The sequence below is a fragment of the Pteropus vampyrus genome, unplaced genomic scaffold (genome assembly GCF_000151845.1).
Source record: "Pteropus vampyrus isolate Shadow unplaced genomic scaffold, Pvam_2.0 Scaffold1, whole genome shotgun sequence".
Lineage (NCBI taxonomy): Eukaryota > Metazoa > Chordata > Mammalia > Chiroptera > Pteropodidae > Pteropus > Pteropus vampyrus.
Genome location: NW_011888782.1, coordinates 21562147 through 21578196, shown reverse-complemented (window position 1 = coordinate 21578196; position 16050 = coordinate 21562147). Strand labels below are relative to the sequence as shown.

The 16050-nt window shown below is 54.8% G+C and overlaps 1 protein-coding gene and 1 pseudogene across 4 annotated transcripts; both read left to right on the top strand.

The window, feature by feature from the left end:
- The first annotated feature begins 1610 nt into the window (after window positions 1-1610).
- LOC105296891 lies at window positions 1611-2083 on the top strand (annotated as a pseudogene).
- A 5077-nt stretch (window positions 2084-7160) lies between these two features.
- XIRP1 (xin actin binding repeat containing 1) lies at window positions 7161-16044 on the top strand. Of its 4 annotated transcripts, XM_011367167.2 has the most exons (3): window positions 7161-7934; window positions 10493-13844; window positions 14272-14403. In XM_011367167.2, the coding sequence occupies exons 2-3, from the start codon at window positions 10497-10499 to the stop codon at window positions 14278-14280; spliced, it is 3357 nt and encodes a 1118-aa protein (XP_011365469.1). In that variant the 5' UTR covers window positions 7161-7934; window positions 10493-10496; the 3' UTR covers window positions 14281-14403. The 4 variants fall into 4 exon arrangements, with proteins under 4 accessions (XP_011365469.1, XP_023394294.1, XP_023394238.1 ...); XM_023538526.1 differs by lacking the exon at window positions 10493-13844 and having other exon boundaries at window positions 14272-16044; XM_023538470.1 differs by having other exon boundaries at window positions 10496-16044.
- The last annotated feature ends 6 nt before the right edge of the window (window positions 16045-16050 follow it).

The following is a 16050-nucleotide window of genomic DNA, read 5'->3' as shown; positions in this document are numbered from 1 at the left end:
CCCTGGACCTCTCCCAGCTCGGTGTGTGTCCTTCATAGCCCTGCTCCCTGTGGAGATTCACAATGACTCTGAGGAAAGAGAGGCTAATAGCACATGGAATATATTTGGAGATAAGGTAATGAGATGAGGCACCTGGAGCCAGGTAATCTTGTCACAGCTTCGAGTTTAGGTTAGCCAGTAAGTGACTGTACTTTAATCAAAGTCTATTTTCCCAGATGGACAGTAAAGTCCCTGATAGCACAGACTGAGTCTCCCATTTACCCTACACTCTAGCTCCTACCAAAGAGCCCAGCAGAGTAGACCTTCGTAGCTATTCATTTAATGAGTTGTATCTATTGCTGAATGACAAAGCTTCTCAAATTTTAATTGGCTTAAAACAGTAGCAATCATTTATTTTGTTCACAGTTCTGCAGTCAAGGACAGCTCATCTCTGCTCAGTGTAGCGTCATCTGGGACAGCTCATCTTGGTACTGAAATCTCTACCTGGAAGATGGCTTGCTCTCGTAGCTAGCAAGCTGATGCTAGCTGTTGGCTGGGAGCTTAGCCAGTGCTGGGGGCTGGGGGTCTTGGTTCATCGCCACATAATCTCTCCACAGGCTGCTTAAGCTTCCTTATAGCCTAGTGACTGAGTTTTAATGTCCCCAGAGAATCCCCAGATGAAAGGGGTGTGGCCTTATATGACCCAGTCTCAGAAAGCGTTAAGTATCTTCCCACTGCAGTCGCAATCCAGCCTGCCCGGATTCAAGGGCACGACACGAAGACTCTTTATTGCTTAGCTGGGAGAATGTCAGTCACATTATAAGAAGTGTATGGGGGATGGGACATATCAGCGCGGCCGTCTTTGGAAAATACATCCATTCTGTTCCATGAATAAGCAGATAACATCACTTAGTGGTGGACCCAGTATTGGAACCTAACTTCTGTTCGGTACCTTTTGTTCAATGTCACAATTTTTAGAAAGTCTCCCGCCAACATGGAAAATATAAAGCTTTGGAATTCAGAGGGTTTATTGACATTTATGAAGATAATTCACCTATTCGTGTTACTGCTTCTTCAACCAAAATGTAGGCTCCATGAACATATATAATCTTTAGTGCTTAACCCAGAGCTGAGCACATAGTAGCTGTGCTGAGAATTGTGGAATAAATATATGAAACGATGAAATGCAATGCTTGTTCCTACAAGATCAAGTGTCACTTGATGAGGTGCTGCCACCTCCTGGGAACTGGAGGTATTGCCAGCCGTTTCCAGTATCATTTACCCGTGTGCCTTGGGAACTATGCACCCCTTTCTTGGCTGACGCCGCTGTCAGTTCACAGGGTGCTTTCCTGGTGAATGATTGATTTGGTTTTTAACAACAACCCTGACTCCTACATTGATTCCCATTTGACCAATGATAACTGTGAGGACCGGAGCAGTTATTTACGTCCTCATCTCTCCCTGGTGTCTCCACACGCTCAAACCGAGCCCTCGGCAGCCCTCTACCGGCCGGCTTTGCTTCCTTCACCTCACTGTGGCGGCTTTGGCCAAAGTCCTCAGGGATGCCCTTGTTCAACCCGCAGCCCCTTCGCTCCTCATCTCACTCTGTGTAGTACTGGACACGATTCATCATGGTGGTAGCAGCAGTAAAATGGGCGCTATCAAACGGATCTATCTTGAAACATTTATTTCCAATTTAAAATGGAGCTTTATGTTGTATTTCTCATAAATCTACATATGCTTCTCTTCCAGATGACTATAATTGCAAAGTAGAGCTTGCTTTGACATCTGATGGCAGGACAATAGTATGCTACCATCCTTCTGTAGATATTCTATATGAATACACAAAACCTATCCCTCAGCTAGATCCTGTACATAATCATGAAGAAACACAGGATCAAGTTCTGAAAACCAGATTAGAAGAAAAAGATGAACACTTTGAGCAAGGACCCATGAAAGAGCAACTTAGCAAAATGTTCTTTACTACTAAGCACCAACGGTATCCTCGTGGACAGTATCATAGATGTCGTAAGAAGCTGAAGCCTCCAAAAGACAGATGATATTGAAGTTTTCAGTAATCAAAGAGAAACATTATCCTGTGTCTCATTTGGCATTTGAGAAAAATGCAGTCAGCTATATTTACTAATATGTTATATAGTAAAATAATAATAAAATGCCTTTTCATCTAAAAAAAAAAAAAAGGACATACTCCTCAAAGTGCGTCCTTCTCTAGCATGTCCCATGAGTAACTCTCCAGGTTTTTCTCCTGCCTCCCTGGCTGCTACCTCTCTTTCGCCACTTCTCTTCCATCGCCTTCTCCCAGGCCTGTCCCTCAGCCTGGGAACTTCACAGGCCCCTGAGAGATCACCTCACTTCACGGCCTTGATTCCCAGCCGCACAAAAACAGGCCACTGGGTCTCTGTCACCAGCCTAGTCTTCACTCCTAGCTCCGGATCTGATCATCCAGCCCCCCGAAGACCAGTTCTGCCTAGAAGGTCCCGGCACCTCACGTTCATCTTGTCCAAAGTCAGCCTGTCATCTCCTCCCTCCGCCAAACACCCCGCCCTTCCCGCTCACTCCCGTTGCCCAGCTTAGGGAACAGCATCCCCACGCACTCGCTTCCCCGAACCACACAGCTGGGATCGCCCCCAAGTGCTCCCTCTCCTTACCACCAAGTCTACTACATAGTTTTCTGTCACTGCCTCCAACAGTGCCCCAGGCACTCAGGCGTCTTGCAGTTCTTTTAAGTTCCATCTATTCTACCTCCTCAGCATCCCTCCGACTCAGCCACTCCTCCCCTTCTCTGGGCCACCACCGAGATCCTCATCATTCAGAATCTATGCTGCTGTGACAGGCCCGCATCATCTGCCTCCTGTGACCCAATTCACCCTTTATTAAAACTTTTCAGGATGGGGCCCAAATTCCTGGTCTGGCATTCACAACTCGGCCCCCACCCCACTGCTCAAGACCATTCTCCACCCTCTGCCCAACTATCCTGTACTCAAGTCACGCATGTCACACCATCCACACCTCTGTGCCTTTGCCCACTCTCTTCCTTCTACCCAGAATACCCTTCTCTCATCTGCTGATGGCCAGAGCATTCCATCTCCACTGTACAGACAGAAAGACAGAGGCTTAGAGAGCTGGCATAACTTGTCCAAGGTTGTAGAGCTGGCAAGGAGTGGAGCTAGGGTTCCAAAGGGGACCATCTGAAACCAGCTCCTGTCGCTACTCTGCAGCATCCAGGCATTGTGACGAGCCTCGGTTTCCTCAAGTGCAAAATGGAAGGAACGAGAGGCTGTGGGTTATTCCTGCTCTGGCTTTCCTTAACCAGGATTTCTGGATTCTGAGATGCCCTGAGGCTCTCTGCTGGTGGCCTGGGTGTGCTGGGCATAGTTGCCTAGCATCCCCTAGCCAGCCAGTTGGAGGAGAATGCTTAGGCTGAGCTCCAGGCCGACTGGGGAACTCTCACAAGTGGGCAGGCATGGCCTTCCCTCGACTGCTCCAGTTTCCATTCTGTATTAGTTTTGTATTGCTGTGTAGCAAAATACCACAAACTCAGCAGCTTAAACATCACTCATTGGTTAGCTCACAGTTCTGCAGGTCAGAAGTCCAGCGTGGCAGGGCTGGGTTCTCTGCTCAGAGTACCGTAAGGCCGACACAAGGCTGAGTCCTCATCTGGAAACTGAAGAAAGAAAAACCCTTTCTCAACTGATTCAGAATTCAGTTCCCTAAGTTGTAGGACTGAGGCCCCCATTTCCTTGCTGGCTGTCAGCCAGGGATCTCTCTCAGTCGCTTCAAGGAACCCGCTTTCCTAGTGACACGGGCCGTCCATCTCCATCTTTAAGTCAGTGATGATGAGTCAAACCCCCTCATGCTTTGAATCCCCCTGACCTCCTCTTCTGCCAGCAGCCAGAAGAAACCCTGCTGTTAAAGGGCCACCTGACTGGCTCAAGCCCACCCAGAAACCACACGTCTAAATCTTCAAGGCAACCACATAGCATAGGCTCATTATCATCTCACAGATGCGAGAGCCTAAAGTAGCCGATGCTGCCAGTGTCCCCCACAACCCCTCACCCCTCCCAAGGGCCACCTGCAGCTTCAGTGGACAGTCCCCATACAGGCCCGCAGCTTCCCTCCCTCTCAAATACTTCCATCTCTCTGCCTGAGGGGCAGGCCAGAAGTATGGAGGAGTAAGTGCTTTCAGGAACAGCCCTCAGCCAGTAGGGGTGAGGATTGGTAGATAAATGCCCTGGTTTCCCCACCCCAGGTGAGGCAGAGGGTCCCCTGTGGAATTAAGCCCAGTTGCCCACAGAAGTACCTCCCACCTGCTCTCCTTCCTCCCCCAACTCACTTCTGCACTCCCAGCTAAATCACTTGCACACAAGTGTTCATCTCATATTCTGCTATCGGAACATCCCAAACTAAGACAGTAGGGTACGGAAAGCGGAAGGACTCTCAGAGGTCATACAAATAGGAAGAGACAGGCTGGCAATTTGATCCCAGGCCGTCTGACATCAGATCCCACACTCTCAAAAACCGGGTTCTGCTGCCTCTCATGCAATAGCCACAGCAGTTTCCTGGCAGTAGGGCGAGGCTCTTTCTGCAAATCCGCCTGCCGTTTGAGCTGACTCCGCCACAGAAAATCTCGTCTCTGGATTCAGATGATTTTATCAAGAGGCTGAGCAGGCCTGGAACAGTCCCAGCCTGGCCTGCCCGGAGCTGTCCCTTGGCACCAGTGTCTGTTTCCTGGCTGGAGAGAAGCCGGGATTGCCAGCCAGTGCCTTGAAGGGCACTCGTCTTCAGATCAAGAGGACACACTCGGGTCTGGGACCTGGAGAAGCTGAGGGTGGCCAGGATCCGGGGAAGAACTTTTTGAATTTACTCATTTATTGAGTTTACAGTGTACCAAGCACTATTCTAAATGCTGTGTGTTGGGGGCGGGGGAGGAGGGGAGGTGTGTGTAATAAATGTATATTCCTCACAGCAACCCTTTGAGATATGCACAGTTATTATACCCATTTTATAGATGAGTAAACTGAGGAACAGACCTACTAGCTGTGTGCCAAGGTCACACAGCTAGTAGGTTTCACAGGTTAAGATTCAAGCTCAGGTAGTCTGGCTCTTAATCATTCTTGGTTGTTTCCTCTCCTGACATTTTAGGTGAGTCTGCTGCCAGCTGCTCACACTGAGCTCTGTCTTCAAGTGCCAATTCTCTAGGGAGACTTAGGCAGAACTTCTAAACAATTTCCAACTTTGGTGGAACCTCACTTGGAAGGAGGAGCTGGCAGGGGAAGAAGCCCTCAGGTCAGAAGGAGGGACTTTGAATGCTGGAAAATCCTTTCTCTCCCCACCCCACCCCCAATTCCCCTCTGCCTTTTGATCAGCACGGCCATTCAACTTCAGTGTATTTATTTATTCCTAGCCTCATTCCCAAAATAATTTAAAGGAGCTCGAAAAGATAGAGGCACAATATCTCCATCAAAGATAGTCCACTAAATAATGTGTGGCTTACTGCCTTAATGGCTTTGTGACTGAAACCTTGATGACGCAACACTGTTAGATCATTACACATAGGGTGACCACCACGTCCTGGTTTTCTTAGAACTTTCCTACTTCTAACATCGAAAGTCCCTTGTTCTGGGAAACCCCTTGGAGACAAGCAACAGAGGGACAGTTAGTCACCTTCATTACACGGGACGCCAGGCCACAGAGTCCACTTACTAGAAGACTAAAAATTTAGCTCAGAGCTTCCTAACAGCCAAGACAAAGAGGGAAATCCCATCTGTTAAGAGATTTTTTTATGTTAATAATAGAACTTTCCACAACGACGGAAACGTTTTTGCACTGTCCAGTAGGATAGTGACTAGGTACACGCCTTTATGGAGCAACTAAAATGTGCCTAGTGGGATAGAGAAACTGGATTTTAAATTTTATTTCATTTTAATTCGTTTAAATTTAGTCACATGTGGCTGAAGGTGACTATATTGGAGAGCACTGTTGTATCAGCTCAGGTAGTCTGGCTCTTAATCATTCCTGCCTCTTATTCATTACCCTCTCTGTTCCTCAGTTTCCTTATCTATAAAAACAAAGGAGGGGTGGTTCCATAGAATAGTGGTTAGCATGTCTGCTTTACATGCTGAAGGTCCTGGGTTCAAGCCCCAGCAGAGCCACGGACCAGGCCTCGGGTGTATGGTAACACCTGTAGGTCAGGGGTGGAAGTGGGGAAATTTTTAAAAATTCAAAATAAATTTTTTTTAAATGCAGTTGGTCGGGGAAAGCCTCTTTCCTGACCTTGAGGCCTAAGAAATTTCTTGCATGACTTAACACACTCAATTTGAACATAAAAGTGGATTCTACCTGGGTGCTTTGCTTATCTGTGTAATAACAGCAGGCACTTCTATAGCATATTCTCTGTGCTAAGCGCTCTCATAAAACCTTTTCGGACATTAATTCATTCAATTCTCAAAACCACAGGAGCAGGGAGGCACTTTGGGCATCCCCAGGGCGATGGATCTCTGAGACACCTGAGGATCCTCCTGCCCTGGCCTGAAAGGAAATCGCATCTCCCTGACCTTCACGGGAGAGCCAGGAGCTGGGGAGACGGGGCGGGGCGAGGGGGGGGGAGGTGAGAAAAGGACAGGGGAACAGGGAGAGGGTTTCCCGGATGCCCCTTTCCCCACCCACAGGCCAACACTACATGACCGAGGTCGACTCAATGGAAAAAGTGAGCAACACCTGCTGTCACTCCCTGGCACCAGCGGGCATTCGGGGTGTCAGAAGGAAGACCCTCTTCTGCCAGGTAACAGAAGGCACCTGCATGGCCTTAGAGAGCCAACCTGGGCAAAAGGCTGCCTTCGCGTGTGCTCTGGATGGTCCCTGATGCCCCTTACCACACTGGCCCCTTCCGGCCTAAATGCCAGCATCTCTTGAGCCTACTAAGCCTTTCAAACTCTGGGCAGCAAAGGAGGGGCAGGTGTGATCCACCCCTCTCCTTCTGCGGAAAGCTGATGACTCCAGGGTCAGAAATAACCCACCGTCAGCTCCCCGCCTGCTACCCTTCCCCTCCCCTCCATTCCCAGAAAGTCTGGGCCCTGAGTCAGAGGATAGAGCCCAAAAGTAAACAAGGACCCAGATAATCCGCTATGAAAACCACAGAACTTTTCCGTGGAATTCTTTGATAAACCAGGGACCTAGTGAAGAGTTGAGGTGGAGAAATTCAGATGCCTTTCCCCCTAATCCAGCTGCACTCAGGGCTGTGGAGATCTGACCTGTGGGGCATGAGGAGGAATGGATATGAGAGAGAGAAATGTTTAGTGCAGGGTGAGGGAGGGAGAGGGAGAGCTGGGCCTTATTCTCAGAGGTCTTCAGGCTGGGAACAGAAAAGGGGGCCTGCCCTCAGGCCCTGTCTCCTGGCGGAGTGGACATGCACTCATCAGGAACAGTCAGAGGCCAGTCAGAGGGGGGAGGGGGGCTCGCGGGCCTGGGGAGCAGGGCTGTCCAGGTGTCAGGTGCCCCTCCTTATTCATTTCCTCAGAATAGTCTGGAACACTGGCACCCTCACCGTGGCTGAGTCACTGAGCCCAGTCCTCACATGGGACTTGGATGAATGAAGCTCTCCCTTCACGTCTCTTTGCTCCCCAGCAGAAAGGACATGTAATCGATTCCCCAGGATGGAAGAGTGACTTCCACAAACCCTAAAAATAACTGAACCACTTCATACTCTGAACTTAGCCTCTCGCGCCCGCCTCCACCCTGGCCCACCCCCTAGCCAGCAAGATAAAGGCAGCTGCTGGGGCTGGCAGGGGACAGAGACCCAGAGCCAGGGTAGCGAAAAGGCATCTAACGGAGCCAGCAAAGCAGACCCCGAACAAGAAGCTCGAGAGGAAGCACAGACCCTTGGGCCGCACCTGCCACAGACGCCGAGCACCCCCTCAGCCAAACGGATCCCTCAAGTGAGTAACCTGCCTTTTGTCTTTCCATGGCAGGGCTGGCTCTCTAGGCTGGGGTCCCCTCCCGACCCTCTGATTGTTCTCAGGATAGCAGATGTTAGGGGTGGCAGAAGGGGCCTTGCATCTGGATGTAGGTGAGTGGAGGGGTCTCTGATATAAGGATTTCACGAGGAAGCTAAGGGAGATTTAGCATGAGCCCCACGGGAGATTTCAGAGTGGCCGCCACAGGCCTGAAGGGATAGGTTCTTGCCAGTCTGAAAAAAATCCAGAAGGGCTTTAAGGAGGAGGTGGCCTGGAGTTGTGGTTTTTAAAAGAGAAGTATGGAGGTCCTCGGGCTTCAGGGCTTCTTCCCAGGCAGGAAAGAGGGAGCGAAGAGAGGCAGGGGACATGCAGGTGGAGGGCGGTGAGCAGGCCCGACTCTGCCTTGCCAGGACGAGCCCTATGCCCCGCTGCGTGGGTGAAAATCCTGGCATTCCTGGCCCAGGAGCATCTACCCCAGGCTGGCCTGAGCCTGGCTCCCCATATATCACAGTCTAGGATCTGGGGTGGGATGCAGATTCTGCTCCAGGCCATCATCTTGTCCAGTGGGAAAGCCCTGGGGACAAATCTGGGGGACACAAGGTCGGAGAGACAGGATCTGAGTCTGCGCAGATGTAGACACCTGGAGAGGGGCTGGGCCAAGGAGGGGCAAACTGGGGTGGGGGTCACTCTGAGGGGCTGGCCAGCCTGAGGAGGCCAAGCTCTGGGACACCCTAAGTCCAGTCCCAGTTCTGAATTGTGCCCTCCCCCTCCTCCCTGTCCCTAATGTCTAGAAACTTAAGCCCAAGAGTCTCAGGCCAGGCAAGGGCAAGGATGAGACAGCCAGGAGTTGGGAAACCTGCTTCGGGCCTTGAGGAGCCTCCCGAGACAGCTCCTTTCCCCTCTTTGGGCCCCAGTTTCCCTGTGTGAACAATGAGGGAGTCAGATTCAGTGACCTCTGAGAGTCCTTATGTCTGACATCCCTGGACTCTGTGATTCTAACGGTCTGTGACCACAGCAGGGATTGTGGAGATTCCTGGGGGTGGTGGCGGGGTGGAGTTGGTGGCCTGCGTATGCCATCTGCTCAGGCCACCCTGGCTGTGACAAGACAGGGAGGAGGCGGGGACAGGCATGGTTTGTTTGCCATTGGCAGGGGGTCTTCAATGGAACTCAGAGACTACAGGAATCCCCCAGAGTGTGTGGTGAGACTCAGAGGCAGGATCAAGGAGTCCAGGGTGGAGAAGGGGATGAGATGGGCCAAGGAGCCCAGGATCCCGCCGGCTGAGCCTCCCTCTGGAGAGGCCCAGGGCTGCTGTGCCGAAGCCAGGACCTCAGCTATATTTAGCACCGAGTTTGGAGCAGAGCAGTGGGTCAGGGGCAGCGAGATGGGGGACGTGCTTCTCATTCTTTCCCTACTGGCTTCTGGGGACTGTTAGTCCACCTGTCACAAGACAGATAAGACACAGAGAAAGGCTTGAGGGGTGGGAGGGCATGGAGGGGGCAGAGGTGAGCTGGGGGAGGCAGCGCCTTGGCAGAAACTGATCTACGAGAAGAGAGAGAAAGGAGACAAGCTCGAAGCCGGATTCCGGCCCGTTGCAGTCAGGAATGGACCCCTCCCTCCCTGTAACTGTCACCCTCGCACTCTCAGGGGTGCCTGCTGGGAAACAGAGGGGTACCACAGCCAATAAGAAAGCTTCACACTCTCCACCCTCTTATTCCTTGGAAGCTAGGCTCCAAATAGGGTCTAGGAACCCCGAGCCAGCACTTCCTGTTACTCATTTGCCAAAATCTGACCCCATCTCGGCCTCAGTTTCCTTCTTTAATTGTGAGTGTTTGGGCTAGAAGACCTCTGAGATTCCCCCTAGCTCAGATCTCTGAGTCTTGGGTTATGGCACAGAAGCCCCTACCTGGGATTCAGAATCTGGCTCTGCCTAACCATGAGATATTCTACTGCTTCTGCTAGATCATGGACCGCAGGCCCCTGCTGCACCTCCCTGGACAGGGGAAGGTTGGAGAGTGAGTTCAAAGTGGAGAGAGAGATGGAGCAAGACTCCCAGGGAAAGTGGCAAGCACGCCCTCTGGTGTTATTAAAGGAATTTTTTTTCTCTATGGGAAATAGTCACCGGTTTAGGGACCTGCCTCTCCCTGGCTAAGACCCCATGAGTCAGGATTCCTTTGGGCTACTTACCTGGGTCTCCACCAGGGAAAACTGATTTTGGTAACGGAAGGTGAGGATGGGCATATCCAGTTTGCCCGTTGAAGGTTTGATCATCCCTTTTGGGGCTGAAGGACAGACCTTCATGGCTAGCAGCGCCCTGCTTGCTCCCTAGCAACCCAAGTGATCCTGGGGAAGCTGAAACCCACCTCGTTGGATGCCTCCACATGCTCTAAGTTCAAGACATGGCAGAGGGCGACCCAGGAGAGGGCATGTGATTGCAGGCTACTCTGCCCCTAGACCCTCCTCCCTGCCATTTCTCCTAGCAACCAGCCCCTCCCCTACCTAGGCCCCCAGCCCCATCCTCATCTCTGCCCCTTCTTCTCAGAAGGATGGCCGACACCCAGATGCAGGTGGCCTTCACACCAACCACACGGATGGCAACTGCGGAGGACCTGCCCCGCCCTCCACCGCCAGCTCCAGAGGACCTGCCCCTGCCGCCACCCAAGGGGTCCTTCTCTAAGTTCCACCAGCAGCGGCAGGCTAACGAGCTCCGCCGCCTCTACAGGCACATCCACCCCGAGCTCCGCAAGAACCTGGAAGAGGCTGTGGCCGAAGACCTGGCTGAGGTCCTGGACTCGGAGGAGCCCACTGAGGGCGATGTCCAGTGCATGCGCTGGATCTTTGAGAACTGGCGGCTGGATGCCATTGGGGACCATGAGAAGCCAGCTGTCAAGGAGCCCATTCCCAGCGGGGATGTCCAGGGCACTTCTCGCAAGTTTGAGGAAGGCTCCTTTGCCAACAGCACAGAGCAGGAGCCCGCCGGACCTCCGCCATCCAGGGGAGATGTTCGTGCAGCCCGCCGGCTATTTGAGACGAAGCCACTGGATGAGCTGACGGGCCAGGCTGAGGCACCGGAGGTTACCGTGAGGGAGCCTGCAGCCAGTGGAGATGTTCAGGGTACCAGGATGCTCTTTGAGACGCGGCCACTGGACCGCCTGGGCTCCCGCCCCTCCATCCAGGAGCAGAGCCCTTTGGAGTTGCGCTCAGAGATCCAGGAGCTGAAGGGTGATGTGAAGAAGACAGTGAAGTTGTTCCAAACGGAGCCACTGTGTGCCATCCAGGATGCAGACGGCGCCATCCACGAGGTCAAGGCCGCATGCCGGGAGGAGATCCAAAGCAACGCGGTGAGGTCAGCCCGTTGGCTCTTTGAGACCCAACCTCTGGATGCCATCAACCGGGATCCCAGCCAGGTGCGGGTGATCCGGGGGATCTCCCTGGAGGAGGCAGCCCGGCCTGACGTCAGTGCAACTCGCTGGATCTTTGAGACACAGCCTTTGGATGCCATCAGGGAGATCCTGGTGGACGAGAAGGACTTCCAGCCATCCCCAGACCTTATCCCTCCTGGTCCAGATGTTCAGCATCAGCGGCATCTGTTTGAGACCCAAGCACTAGACACTCTGAAGGGAGAAGAGGCTGAGGCAGAGGCCCCGCCCAAAGAGGAAGTGGTCCCTGGCGATGTCCGTTCCACCCTGTGGCTATTTGAGATGAAGCCCCTGGATGCTCCCAGAGACAAGGTCCAAGTGGGTCACCTGCAGCGGGTGGGTCCCCAGGAGGGTGAGGGGCTCATGTATGAGCATCTATCCAGTGACAGCTCCTCAGCACTGTCCCTCTCTCAGACTGCCCCCCAGAGGGATGAGGTGAAAGGGGACGTAAAGACCTTCAAGAACCTTTTTGAGACCATTCCCCTGGACAGCATTGGGCAGGGTGAAACTTCAGCCCCCAGGAGTGTAAGCAGAGCCAATGGAACTGATTCCGCTGGGCAGTCCCGAGACACAGGGTCCCCAGTGTATGCTATGCAGGATGCCAAAGGCCACCTCCATGCCCTGACCTCTGTCAGCAGAGAGCAGGTAGTCGGAGGTGATGTGCAGGGCTACAGGTGGATGTTTGAGACACAGCCTCTAGACCAACTGGGCCGAAGCCCCAGTACCGTCGATGTGGTGCGGGGCATCACCCGGCAGGAAGTGGTGGCCGGAGACGTGGGCACTGCCCGGTGGCTCTTTGAGACCCAGCCCCTGGAAGTAATTCACCAGCGGGAGCGGCAGGAACGACAAGAAGAAGAAGGGAGTCAGTCAGGTCCCCAGCCTGAGACACCCCTCAAGGGTGATGTGCAGACCATCCGGTGGTTGTTCGAGACATGCCCAATGAGTGAGCTGGCAGAGAGGCAGGGGTCAGAGGTCACAGATCCCACAACTAAGGCCAAGGAACAGTCCTGCACCTGGATGTTCGTGTCCCAACCCCTGGACAGGCCAGAAGGCTCCAGGGAGCAGCACCTGCAAGTCAGCCAGGTCCAAGCTGGAGAAAGGCAGACCAACAGACATGTCTTTGAGACAGAGCCCCTGCCGGCCTCGGGCCGCCCCTGTGGGAGAGGGCCTGTGCGATATTGCAGTCGAGTGGAGATCCCTTCCGGGCAAGTGTCTCGTCAAAAGGAGGTTTTCCAGGCCCTGGAGGCAGGCAAGAAGGAAGACCAGGGGTCAAGGGCAATCCCTGAGCCCATCCCTGCAGGCTCTGTGCACAAGTTCACCTGGCTCTTTGAGAATTGCCCCATGGGCTCCTTGGCAGCTGAGAGCATCCGAGGGGGTGACCTACAAGAAGAGCAGCCCGTGGGCCCATCAGGCAGCCGGGTGCCAGAGAAGCAGGAAACTGCAGCCCAGGGGACCCTGCGGACTCTACACGCCACGCCTGGCATCCTGCACCGAGGAGGCATCCTCATGGAGGCCCGAGGGCCGGGGGAGCTCTGTCTTGCCAAGTACGTGCTCCCAGGCCCAGGGCAGGGGGGCCCTTGCATACGGAAGGAAGAGCTGGTATCTGGTGAGCTTCCTAGGATTGTCCGCCAAGTGTTGCGCCGGCCAGACGTGGACCAGCAGGGGTTGCTGGTTCAGGAGAACCTAGCAGGCCAGCTCCAGCTCAAGCCGCTGAGGCTTCCAGCTCCGGGCAGCAGCAGCAATGTTGAAGACTTGGACCCTGAGTTCCAGCAGTTGCTGGCTTGCGGCTTGGGCACCTCGGTGGCGAGGACTGGGCTGGTGATGCAGGAGACAGAGCAGGGCCTGGTCTCACTGACCGCCTACTCTCTGCAGCCCTGGCTAACCAGCAGGGCCCCTGAGAGGAGCAGTGTGCAGCTGCTGGCCAGCTGCATAGACAAAGGAGACCTGAGTGGCCTGCACAATCTGCGGTGGGAGCCACCGGCTGACCCGAGTCCAGTGCCAGCCAGCGAGGGGGCCCAGAGGCTTCCCCCAACTGAGAACATCATTCATGTTCCCCCACTGGACCCCAGCATGGGGATAGGGCATCTGAGAGGCCCCAGGGTCACCCCCTGTCCCCCACAGGCCATTGGAATGACAGTCCCTCTGACTGGCGAAGAAAAGCAAGAAGACAGTTGCACTGAGCAGAAAGGGATGGCAGCTTTGGCAAAGTCGGAAGGAGCCATGACTATGCCCCCAGGGCCTGGGGCCCCAGACCTCCAGGCAGCCATGCAGGGTCTGCGGATGGCAACAGCTGAGGCCCAAAGCCTGCACCAGCAAGTTCTGAGTAAACACAAGCAAGGCCCCACCCATAGAACGGTCTCCACACCCTTCCAGGATGGTTTTCCGCAAGCACCTGCCACAGCCACTGGGTCTGCGCAGAGCAACACCAGACCTATGGCTGGAGGGGACCCCAGGATCCCAGCAGCCCCCAGAAAGGTCAGTGGGGAACAGAAAGCACTGCCCAGAGGGCTGCCTGGAGGGTGGGTGACTATTCAGGATGGCATCTACACTGCTCACCCCACGAGGACCTCTGACCTATATGGGGGTGTCCAGCTCTCTGAGAGGGAACTCCTACCAAGGGACAGAGAGACTGCCCTCTCAGCCCAGGCTCCCAGCCCACGCCAAGAAGGCCCAGGTCAGAGTCTAGGGCCAGGTCGGGAGGAGCCTGTGGGCTGCACGCAGAAGGCCTGGGGGCCTCCAGAGAAAGCTATGGCAGGAGTTGGCCCAGGCGGCCTTCAAGCTGCAGAGACCACCCTGAAGGCTGCCTCTTTAGCCCGTCACACTCTGGCCTCTGGGCCCTGGGCAGCAGGTGCCAGCCTGCACTCCCATAATGCTTCTGTTCCTCCTCCTCCTCCTCTCCCAGCTGCTGTGACGGGACCTGACTTCTCAGCCCAAGCCCGCCATGATGAGGACTCCACTTGGCAAGCCTCCGAGGCCCTGAAGAGCTCCCTTCTCCACTCCCACCCCAGCCCTGCTGGCCAGAGAACCCCTTGGGAATCACAGACAAAGACCCCAAATTTGGAGCCCACCATGTCCCCAAGGAAGAAGCCCCAGCTGCCTCCCAAACCTGCTTATCTAAGCCAGCTCCCACCTCCTCAGAGGCTGCCCAAGCCCTCAGCTCGATCTCTCAGCTCCTCCCAAGGAGAATACAAGCTAAGTGAGACAGATGCAGCCATCCCTCAGCCGGCCAAGGTCCCCACCACTGCAGGCCAGGGACGTGAATCTCTGACTGGGTGTCCCAATGGTCAGAACCAGCCCAGCCCCCAACATGGCCCCAGCATCATGGCCTCCAGGCCCACCAAGAGTCAGGCTGTGGGTTGCAGTTCCCAGAGCCCTGAGCCCCCCAAGTTCTCAGCTCTCAGCAGTGACCCCACCTCACTGCAGCAGAACCCCAGCCCCCTAGAAGAGAAGCTCACAGAAAGTTCCCAGCAAGAGGCCTCTCAGAGCCCCAAGATTCTGCAGGGAAGCCAGCAAGAGCTCCAGAGCCTCCTGAACGAAGTACAAGCCTTGGAGAAGGAGGCAGCAAGCAGTGTGGATGTGAGGGCACTGCGGAGGCTCTTTGAGGCTGTGCCCCAGCTGGGAGGGGCCCCTCAGGCTCCTGCTACCCCTCGCAAGCCTGAAGCCTCAGTGGAGCAGGCCTTTGGGGAGCTGAGGAAGGTCAGCACGGAGGTTGCCCGGCTGAAGGAACAGACGCTGGCCAGGCTGCTGGACATTGAGGAGGCTGTGCACAAGGCCCTCAGCTCCATGTCTAATCTCCAGCCTGAGGCTAATACCAGAGGCCATTCCAGAGGACCTTCAAAGGACCACAGCCCCTTCAAAGTCAGTGTCATAAACAGCAGTAAAGCCAGACCCAACTGCACAGGCCAGGAGGTCAGGGGTCAAACTGCAGTCAAGAGTCAGACCGAGGCTACATGTCATCCTGAGGTCCAGAATCAAGCTAAGGTCAGAAATCACACAGGGGCCACGGGTCAAGCAGTCTCAACCACCCCTTCCACCAGGAGGCTGGAGACTTTGAGAGAAGATTTAGGCCTCCCTCGAGTCTTGCCTTCCACCAGAGATTCACCCTCCTCCCCAACCTGCATTTCTATCCAGTCACCCACAAGGAAGCTCCCAAAGGCTCCCAGCCCCGGGGGCAGCCCAGAAGTCACAGAAAACACACGCCTGGCCCAGGATGTGAGCCAGGCCCTGCTCCACCAGAAAGGTGTCCTGGATAAGGCCGGGGAGCAGGAGGTCGCCCACTGCTCCGGACAGCCCAAGCCGGCTCCTGCCCCAGCCGGTCCTCTGCCCAGCATGCAGCAGAAGTGCATTCTGGAGCTGCAGACTAGGCCAGGCAGCTCCCAGCACTACGGAGCCACGAGGACTGAGCAGTATGAGGGGGCGGACGAGAGCAGGAACACAGTCCTCGCATCCTCCGCCACGGTCATGGGGCAGGCAGGGTCGCCCAGGGGCCCAGATCCCCACCTTGGGCTCCAAGCCTCCCCCTTGTTGCGGCAGTTCCTGCACAGCCCAGCCGGGCTCAGGGGGGACCTGGCAGAAGCCCAGAGGGTCCCCGTGCCCTGTGGCCACTCCCAGCCTGCAGCCCACTGAGCCCCTCCACCTCCCACCACAGCCTCCCATCTGTCCCTGGGACACCTCCCTCCAG

Excerpts from the sequence above, each read along its gene's own strand:
- XIRP1 (XM_023538470.1), top strand. The coding sequence starts at position 10,497 with ATGGCCGACACCCAGATGCAGGTGGCCTTCACACCAACCACACGGATG.